General features: G+C 45.7%; 1 protein-coding gene across 9 annotated transcripts in view; it reads left to right on the forward strand.

The window, feature by feature from the left end:
- The window catches only part of RAB9A (RAB9A, member RAS oncogene family), a 53,775-nt gene extending 47,325 nt beyond the window's left edge, over positions 1–6,450 (forward strand). For 4 of the 9 annotated variants that reach the window (XM_082375917.1, XM_082375915.1, XM_082375911.1 and 1 more), the window contains 3 exons: positions 1,395–1,487; positions 2,141–2,168; positions 5,356–6,450. In XM_082375917.1, the coding sequence (XP_082232043.1) occupies positions 5,387–5,992 (606 nt within the window). In that variant the 5' untranslated portion in view covers positions 1,395–1,487; positions 2,141–2,168; positions 5,356–5,386 and the 3' untranslated portion in view covers positions 5,993–6,450. The other 5 variants (XM_082375914.1, XM_082375913.1, XM_082375912.1 and 2 more) reach the window with 3 other exon arrangements.
- Positions 6,451–10,354: the final 3,904 nt, after the last annotated feature.

A 10,354-nucleotide genomic window follows, 5' to 3' on the forward strand; every position in this document is an offset into this window, starting at 1 on the left:
GACACTGCTTTAGAACAGCCCACGCTGGAGACTGGTGCATAGTCTCGCGCTAACACGGGAACACTGCTGATGGTCCTCTGGCCTTGGAAGTTACCGCTTCTTTCTTTAACTGAGCGGCAGGTGAAGTAGCTCTCTCTGTTACAGGATCATGTTGGATGAAAATGTAATTCCCCTGATGGCTGGAATCACGCAGCTCCGTGAGATGCTCACACCTGGGGCCTGGTCTGACCTAGGGAGCTGCAGGGGCAGAATCCCTGCACTGTTTAAGCTGTTCTTTGGGTTTTGGTTGGGTGTTGTACTCTATAGCACGTACCTCTCATTTGTGAGACTTGTATCAGTTATAACGCAAGAGGGTTTGTGCCCGGATTGTCAGCTCCCCCAACTACGAGCCCCACCTGCCAGGGCCTGGGTGTGGCCTGCATCCTGAGTGCCTGGCCCGGGGAGGCACGCACTGAGGACTCCTGCAGAACTGCTTTCCTACCCGCTCCAGGCGCTCGGCTTCTGGGAGGCGCCGCAGGGTTCTGCAGATGTGTGATTGCAGTTGCATTTAAAACATGTTCAAACTGTGGAAACTCTAATAGAACTTAGGTAGACTCAGATGTGCTTTATCTATGTGTCAGTGGATTGAATACTAGTAGTTCTGTCAGGTTCACTTGTTTTTGTGCAGATCTTGAAATAAAGCAAGCAGGTGGAAGACTCTTCCCATTGCTACCCCTTCTTTTCATTATACCTAAGACAGCAACAGGAGCGCCCTCTGAAATAAACGCAAAGGCAGCTGAGACTGCCGCGCCTGTGGGTTAACTACTGGGCTTTGGAGTCGGTCGCATTCCGACCTCACTCCCCCCCTTGACTAGCTGTGTGACCTCGAGCAAGGACCGTAACGTCTCTGAGTCGGAGTCTTCATCCACAGGGTAGGGATAATGAGAGGCTTGTGAGGAGTGAACACAGTGAAGCAGAGTCAGTGGCTTGCAGGGCTCAGTCAGTGTTAGCGTGGTGGTGGTGGTGGTGATTTTCTCCTTAACCCCCAAATATCAAGATTCTGAAGGGTATCATTTTTTTCATTGAATTTATAAGTTGAGGGCTGCTTTACGTAAGTCCCACAAAAATGCCCTTTGCGTTTAAAAAAGGGAGGGACAGGGGTTTGGAACTGTTGGTTTAGACCGGAAGAGGCTAGTACTTCAGCACAGCTCCGCCTGGTCGGCACAGGAGGCCTTCACCCGGAATTTGGTCTGTAGGACTAGGATCCGTTGGCTTCCTAATGTCTGCCTGCGTTGCCCTCTCGTTTGTTCTGCCCAGGACTCTTCTGAAATTTGACTGAAGAAATGGCCATAAAAGAAATTACCTCGTTTCTATAAAACTCCCAGTAAAGACTTCTTCATGTGTCCATTCCACAGAAACTCCCTGCACTCCTCTAACGAGCCTGGCACAGTGGTGAACCGCTTTCCCTGTTGTCCGTGTCCAAGTGGATCTTCCAGACAGCCCTAGAGGTAGGTACTGCTGTCACCAGAGTCGCCAGAGCTGCAGGATGTCAAATAGCCTGCCCACGAGTCTGCGCTCTTGGCCTCTGGCACAGGGAACCAGTCCTCCTTTCTGACAGTGGGCCTCCATTCGCTCACAACATTTCCTGTCTGCCTTGGCTGCACAGAAAGAAGCCTCACGAAATTCTGCACCGCCTTAGTCTTTGCCTGGCTTCTCCTGTGTCACGTTGGCTGCCTCTCCCTTGAGTGGTCCTGCTTTCTTCCTTGTTTGTCTTAGCTTTATTCTGTGGAATATGGTTATTCTAAAACACTCAAAATTTGGGCAGATTTTGAGTAATTTATATTTTACATTTCATCTTAACCAAATTTTACAGCTGTCTAAATGGTGGGATACTTAGAAAGGTAGGATGGGTGGGGGCAGGTGAAAAACTTGTTGGAAAAAAACAATGGTTAAAGTGTAGTATTTGATTCTAGGGCTATTTTTAGGCTGAGAAGGGTCATGGGCAGCTTTCAGGTGCAGTTTTCCTTTTAAATTAAGAATCTAGCTACTAATGGAAGTCAGACATTTCTTTTGCATTTTAATTCTTGTGTTTACTCTTAAAGTTATGAAAGTAGATTGAATGTACATTGCTAAGGTGTGCTTTCTGATTTTTTCTTTGCAGATGATGATGTTTGAACTGAACAATTAAGGTAAGATTATGGCTTATGTCACATGCTTTTCTTATTCAGCTTTCTTTATAGGGTTTAGCTGATTGCTAAAGTCATGTTTTAGCTTGGGTGAAGATTATTGCCTTTGGGCAGTCCTTCTAAACTGGAGTATAAAAGGCCTTCATTTTAAGGTAAGTTTTGAAAAGAGCGTATCAGGATACGTTTATTCATTCAGCTTATACTAAAGAAGTTTCAAAGCATTTTACTGTTTTCAGAGAAGAAAAAGGGGACATTTTGAATGTTCATAAACTCATTATGTTACGTTAATGTAGAGATTGCATGAAGCTAGCTTTTGTTAGATGTCAGTGGGAAATAAGATAGTCCATATAATTATCTGTATCCCCATGCGTGTTTATGTTCAATGCTACCGTTAGACTCGGAGAGCTGTTTGTGCCTGTGTTAGTTGTTTGAGCAAAGGCCAGCGTACCCCTAAATAGGATACCTGGGAGACCCCAAATTATACATGAGAAATGTAAAAAATTGTACCCTATTTCCTGGTGTGTGGGGCTAGCGTATCCCAAATTTGTTTGATCAGAATAAGGGCACAAACTAGGAAATGCCACATTATTATGAAGAAAGAAAAGAACTATGAAAGTGTCCTGATAGAGTTACAAATTACGAATCTCAAGGAATTTCTAAGACTTAATTTGGTAGATGTATGTAACCACGCATCTGGGTGGAGGTTGTCAGATTGCACAGTCTGGTTTATAATTTGATGTACAGATCCTAACAAGTTGATGCTGTACAATGAAACTTTGTGTCCAGTGAGGCAGTTAGAGACTTACTAAAATCCTGAGATAAATGATAGACTAGAATTCAGCACATCTGTTACACCCTTGTAACACAACGTGGAACATCTGTGTTTTTGTAGCTTCAAAATCACGAGAAAGGAACAATCGTGGGATGGGGGGCTGCTGGGGGAGGTTCCCAGTGTAGGGTATGACGGTGCTGAGCGGTTCTGAGGGCCCAGCGGTTAGTTCGTGAATTGGGGTTGGGTTCGCCAGCAGAGGGAGCAGCACGTGCCAGGACGAAGGCAAGGGCGAGTGTGAGGGCCGAGCGCGTGGATGGGAATTTCACTTCCGTCTGGCAGTGCGCTTCTGAATGGCTGGTGCCAAGCGTGGGCAGCAGGGCCGGGTGTCGTGCCTTAGAAGTGGGACTTAGAACTGAGTCTCCGGAGAAGCGCTGAAGAATGTTACGGAGGGAGCGTTAGATGCTCTGCTTGTGTCAGAATAGTTGGTGTGCTTTTTTGGTTTTGCTACTCTTTTTTCCTAAGTTGAAGTCGTGTAAGCAAGATTCCAAAGAATTAAGCAAAGGAACCGATTTAGTGCACTGTTACTATGTCAGGAAATTAAAGGGCTTGAGATAGTTTCAGTTTCCTCTCTAATATTAATTTAGCCTGAGCATTGGGCAGAGCCATCCACTGAAGTCGAAAAGTCTCCAAGTAGTATGCACTTTAATTGCCTCACACTTTCGTTGGCCAATTTAAATTGTATTAATTACAGTAGTGATTACTGCAGTGATTTAAAAGAGCTAATAAGAGTTAGGGACAAGTTGCCACACATTTATAAGAATGGTGTGTAGCATGTAGTAGGAAATGCAGAATTCTTGCACGTTATGGGAAGTGTTCAGTTACATTATACCGGGTCATACTTGCATATAACCAGGCGATTGCCAGATAATGTTTGTTTACTGCAGTGATTTTGCAAATTCATCCTAGTCAATACAACAATTATTGTTCATGCCTTTATTACCTTCCCATTGAGGGATTCACAATATCTACTTTCATGTTCAAGTTAATTACCATTTTTGCTCTAGGGCTGTGCTGTCCAATACAGCTGTTGGCTCTTTAAATGTGACTCTTCAAATTAGTGAAAATTATATAAAATTTAAAATTCATTTCCTTGCTCCCACTAGCCACTTGCGGGTAGTGGCTGACATAGCAGACAGTCCAGATGGAGGACATCTCCATCGTTGCAGAAAATTCTGTTAGTGCTACTCTAAAGGTTGTCTTCTTTTACAAATATCTTAAAAGCCATTTAATATTGAAATATTCACAGTTTAAATGATATAATTTGATTCAAAATAATTGGGCAGAAGGGAGAATGGGACGCTATGGAGGAAACAAGATTTGCTGTAAGTTGATAAATGGTGAAGCTAGGTTTAGGGTCTGTGAGGTGTCATCATATTATTCTCATTATTCAGAAATTGTGTATGTTTGAAAATTTTCATAATAAAGAATTAAAACAGAAGCCTTAAATAGGAACAGTGCTCCCACCAGCCTACACAAGGGCGTCTGAATCTCCGTACCTGCCCCACCCCGCCCCCCGCCGGGGGACTGGTGGCGGGGAGGGAGTTAGTCCTGCCCCAGGGCTTCCCCTGAAGGGTACGCATGGTACCACATTTTTGTTTAATGTTCATTTCATTCCCCCTCGAAACACACAAGTAACAGCCCAGGCGCGCATTTGTTCAGAAGAGTTGGAGCTGCCCAAATGAATCTTCTGGGTAGAATGTGCTAGGTTATGATATTATATCAAAAATTCGAGTGGTGCTGACATTAATGTTAGGCAACTCAAAATAGTGTTCCTAATGAAAAGAATAGAGTCCTTTACTCGGTGGTTGGCTTCGGCCTGTTCACAGCCAGATCAGTCAGTTGTGTCTCTGGTTTCCTGCTTACCAGCTCCTATGGGGATGGCGCTGGGAGAGAGAAAGAGGGGGTTGTCTAGAAACCCCCTGGCCTGAGAGGAAAGCCATCAGTGAACACTGTCACCGTGCCACCAGAGAGCTGTTTGCAGTTGCTACAGAAATGTGCCCACTTCGGTCTCCTACCGCATCTCTAACAAATGGTGGCAGGGCTTATTGTGAGCCAAGAGGAACGGTTGAGAGGACAGTCTTTGGGGTCAGACTTGGCCTTGAGTGCTAGCCTCAGTCAGCGGTGACCCGAGGAAGGGGAAGAATGAGCCCTCAGCAGCTGTCAGAGAGAGTGACGGTCGGGTGGTGCCTGGCACGAGGCGGAGGGCTCAGTAGGTGACATCTCTTGCCGTCCGGTATTCCCTGCGCAGAAAGGAATTGGGGCTCTGTGTTTTATTTCCCTTAGACACTGACATTCATAGAGGCATGTAGAGCCATGTACAGGTCTAAAGGAATGTAATGGTACCCTTTTATTTTACAGGGTTCCGAAATCAGAGATCTTGAGATTAAAAATGGCAGGAAAATCATCGCTTTTTAAAGTAATTCTCCTTGGAGATGGTGGAGTTGGGAAGAGTTCTCTAATGAACAGATACGTGACTAATAAGTTTGATGCCCAGCTCTTCCATACAATAGGTGTGGAATTTTTAAATAAAGATTTGGAGGTGGATGGACACTTTGTTACCATGCAGATTTGGGACACGGCCGGTCAAGAGCGGTTCAGAAGCCTGAGGACGCCATTTTACAGAGGTTCTGACTGTTGCCTGCTTACTTTTAGCGTCGATGATTCTCAAAGCTTCCAGAATTTGAGTAACTGGAAGAAAGAATTCATATATTATGCGGATGTGAAAGAGCCCGAAAGCTTTCCTTTTGTGATTTTGGGTAACAAGGTTGACATCAGCGAGCGGCAGGTGTCTGCAGAAGAAGCTCAAGCCTGGTGCAGGGACAACGGCGACTATCCTTACTTTGAAACAAGTGCAAAAGATGCCACGAATGTGGCAGCGGCCTTTGAGGAAGCAGTTCGAAGAGTGCTTGCTACCGAGGATAGGTCAGATCACTTGATTCAGACAGACACAGTCAGTCTGCACCGAAAGCCCAAGCCCAGCTCATCTTGCTGTTGAAGTTTGAGAGGTTGCCCGTGCGATCTAACCAGCTCACACACATGCACAGATAAGCACAGGGTGGAGACGAGAATTCGTGTTTGCAGCGATGGATCACGTACTCATGAAATTAAACTAACCATATTGCTGCCTTGTTGGTGGGTGGGAGAAGGGACACATCCACTCCCAGGAGAATCTCTTTACTCAGTAATGGCACCTTACCTTTATAAGTTGTAACGGTTGTCTAATAATGTTTAATTTAAATATGTATGTCACACAGCTAATAAATGAGATGACCAAGACTTTATAATTAAAACAAAACACTTGAGTATTCTAGAAGTTAGTGTTTTTTCCCCGGGAAAATGGAGAACTACTTTTTCTATGTGTATATTTTTATGTAATTAGCACTCTGTTCCTAGTTCAGGGAAAACATGTCCTAAAGCAATAACGTTAGATATTAAAGATTAAAATCCAGTGCATTTGCCGTGTAGTCATGTGATTTGAGGACGTGTTCATTCGGTTTAGAATTATGTGCGTGTTCGCTTTTTCATTCTACACATCAGAATTGATCTCACTCGTAATCACTTGTCATTTGTGTGCCCCCCTCACCCCCCCAACACAGAAGCCGGCTTTATCACTCTTGGAGGAGGTACTGCTTCTGGATTGTACTGTGTGTGCGGGTAAATGAAGACATCTTTATTTGGTCATGTATTTATTCAGTGTCTTCTGCGTCACTGAGCTTTGTTTAGTGATTTGGTCTCAAGGAGATTTTTCGTCATTCTGCTGCAGTGAGCAGCCTTACTGATGAGCAAGTTGTGGTCTTTCGTGGGTAAAGTTCACGCGCTGCGCCATTCATGCGGATCCCATCCCGCAGAGGCACACCAGTGCCAGGCGCACGCGTTAGTGAGGACAGGACCCTTGGCTGTGGAGCGGTGGGTTATCAAGCCACATGCTTTTGGGGGGTTGTCCTGTGCGGGGGGGTACATTTTGGAACAGCTAGGTTGAGAGATTTCTCTCCCTGGCCCTGCTCCTTGGAACCACTTGACACAGAACACCAATACAGTAAGCTCAGCTTTTGAAAATCTAATTTCCTAACACAACAGATTTGGCTCTAAGCAAAACATTTTCACATTTTAAATTTGGGGAAATTAAATCTCTTTGTAGTCTCAGGTTAGAGAGAGCTGTAGTTTTTATTATTTATAATCAGTTATGCCCCCGCCCCACCAAACTATAATCCTCCATTCAGAAAACAAAATAGGAATCCACCATTAACAAACGAGTGTATATTATATATTCCCTTTGTTTTTTTCTCTAGGGGACTTGCCTTGTTATTTTAAATCAAGTGTACCCATTGTTTAGTGACTTGCCCTTTTCTCTTAATCTGTCTGGATATATTTCCATTATATAGTAGACCTCCCTCATTTATTTGCTGCATGGATGTCTAACAGTTTATTCAAACCGTTCTCTGCTGATAGCTAGCTAGCAGTAGTAAAGTTTCCCACACCTTGCTCACCAGTGGATATTAGGAGTACGTTTTTTGTTGTTTACCATTTGAATAGATGATAGAGTCACACGGTTGAACATTATAAGGCACAAGGGACAAATATCTACCCTTGCCACCGAGTTCCCGCGCCTGGAGGCAGCCATGTGTCAGTTTCTTGGGTATCCGTCTAGATTTTTAGTACGTAAGGAAAGCATATTGTGTTAGTTCGCTAGTGCTGCCATAACATGCAGATCAGGCAGTTTAAACAATGGGGATTTCTTTTCGCACAGTTCTGGAGGCTAGAGGTCCAAGATCAAGGTGTTGATAGGTTTAGTTTTTCCTGAGTCCTCTCTCCATGGCTTGCAGGGGATCTTTCCCCTGCACACAACACTCCCCCACCTCCACACCCCCCTGTCTCTCTGTGTCCAGATTTCCTCCTCTTAGAAGAACACCAGTGAGACCGGATTAAGGGACCACCCGAATGGGCTCATTTGAACTCACATTAACTCTTTAAAGGGCCTGCCTCCAAGTATAGTTACGTTCTGAGGGACTGGGGGGCTAGGCCTGTTGATTATGAATTTTTTTTGGGGGGGGGGGACACAATTCAGCCCGTTATACGTCTGTGTGTGTGTGTAGGTATTTACAAAATGTATAATTTTGATACTTGTATAGATTTAACTAATACCTTAGTGGTTTTTCTAAACTTCTAAGCATCTTTTCAATAACCTTTTTTTCAGCTAAATACTCAGGGATTAGATTAGTTGGCATTCCAGAGGTCTAGAGCTGGGCAGCAAAAAAAGGATCAAAGGACCGAATCCTCGTGTGTGTAGACAGGCTGACGGAAGGGAGAGTAATGCAGCTCCACAGCGTGACTTAAAGGGACCCGGTGAACAGAGGCTGACCAAACCCAGCACTGAAATGGGACGAGAGGAGGAGGAACAGGACCTGACTGAATAGCTTCTGCCTTCACAGCAACGACAACTCGCTGACCTGACGGAGGAGCTCTTCAGACAGCAGCAGAAGGTAGCTGAAAATCTGAATCTTTTAAGAAAGTAACACGGGCTTTGCCTGGCAGGTGTTATGACACAAAGATGAGAACTAGGGAAAACGTGAGAGCTGGGGAGCAAAGCAGGTGACTGCGGTGGCGGTGGTGGTTGCAAGAGGGGCGAAGCAGCTGCGGAGCCCGAGGGAGCAGGCGGGAGGGAAGGACGGGGGAGGGAGCTGTCCCGTTCAGGGCCGGGGCCCGGTGTTACGAGGCCTGGCGGCTGCCGCTGTGATGACAGGTGCTTTCGTGCTGTCTGCGCATGTAAAGCCTTGGAGACAGAGTTCAGGGTTAAGAAAAAGGCAAACTACTGAACTTGGGAGGATGGACAGTTGTACACTTGCCAGTCGATGTAGCAATTACAATGTGCCACGTGGAAGATGGAAAAGTGCACGTTCCTCAATGAATTACTGCTTTTGTCACCTTTTTCCCCCTTGGGGAAAACTCCCTAGTTGAAGTTAAAACATCCTAGATGGTCCTCATGTTAAAACCTGGCGTTTTACATCTCTATAAAACCTTGTGTAAGCTTTCACTTTAATAGCATGACCCTGTGACGGCAGTTCCATCCACAGTGCCAGCGGGGCTTGTGGGGCAAGGAAGCGTTAGGTAGAAAAGAGGATCTGTGTAGTCAGTGGATTCTGATAAGTTAACACCGTGGACTGTCAACCAGGAAGTGCTGTCGTGACCATAAAATGAAAGGACACGGGTGTAGCAGGGTGGAGGAGAGACCGAAGGTCTCTGCATACGTGGAGAATGTGGGCGCCACCGAAGCGTCCTAGGCAATGAAAGAGGACCGAACCCGATTTGTGCATTCTATTTGGATCACTTCGGGAGTGCTAACGTAGATTACAGGTTTAATGCTGACTTGCGTGTGCTCAGTGGAGCCCGATGCCCTGGGTGCTACTGATGTCCCCCAATTGGTCTTGTGTTCCAGAGCTTTAAGTGACAGTCACCTACTACCAGATCTGAGTTTTGCTGGCTCTTTTGCTGTTTTTTGTTTTTTGGTTTCTTTTGCTTTCTTAATGGTCAGCGCCTGGTTTTCCCCTTGTACCGGCCCTGGTTCCATCCTTTCAGCTGTCCTGTCCATGTGCCCACAGGCTTTCCCAGCACGGCCCACCTTTGAGGTCCTACCCACTCGTACGCTCATCGCTGAATCTGCCTTCAGGCTCCTTCAGAGGCAGTCATACGTGAAATCTGACACTTAACTACAGTGATCTACTCCCACAGGGCCTGTGTTATTCGTTCCCATCTCACCGTCACAAGCCTGGTGACAAGGCTGTTTGCAGGGCACCGCTGTTGTGTGGCCGAGCTGGGATCCAAACCATCTCCACCCTACAGCCTCCTGCTGGAGCACCACGCCGCTGCTGCTCACCGGAGCATTGCCACCCTCTGCGCTATACGCTCACTGAGGGCAGAGCAAACTGTATGCGATAAGTACATGTGTGGGTCTCTCCAGTGAGCATGGCGGACATTACGCCTGGATTTCTAGCTGAGTATCTTTTTCTGCTCCCAAAGCTCTGGCACCTAAGTTTGAGGCGATTTGAATCCTGTAAAATGAGTTGCGATACATGTTAACATGCAGACTTTCATTAGGGGAAACAGGACTAAAATGGTAGTAGTGGTGGTGGGGTGAGCAGCACTTAAAAAATTCAATATTGGGAATCCCCTGGCAGTCCAGTGGTTAGGGCTCGGTGCTTTCACTGCCCGGGCCCGTGTTTGATCCCTGGTCGGGGAACTAAGATCCCGCAAGCCGCGCAGGGTGGCCAAAAAAAAAAGAATAAAAAGAATCGATATTAAACTTCCCCAATCTTGGACAAACATCTTTATTTAGGAAATCAAATAAATATGGTAAAAAATT

Source organism: Balaenoptera borealis (assembly GCF_965194805.1).
Source record: "Balaenoptera borealis genome assembly, chromosome: X".
NCBI lineage: Eukaryota > Metazoa > Chordata > Mammalia > Artiodactyla > Balaenopteridae > Balaenoptera > Balaenoptera borealis.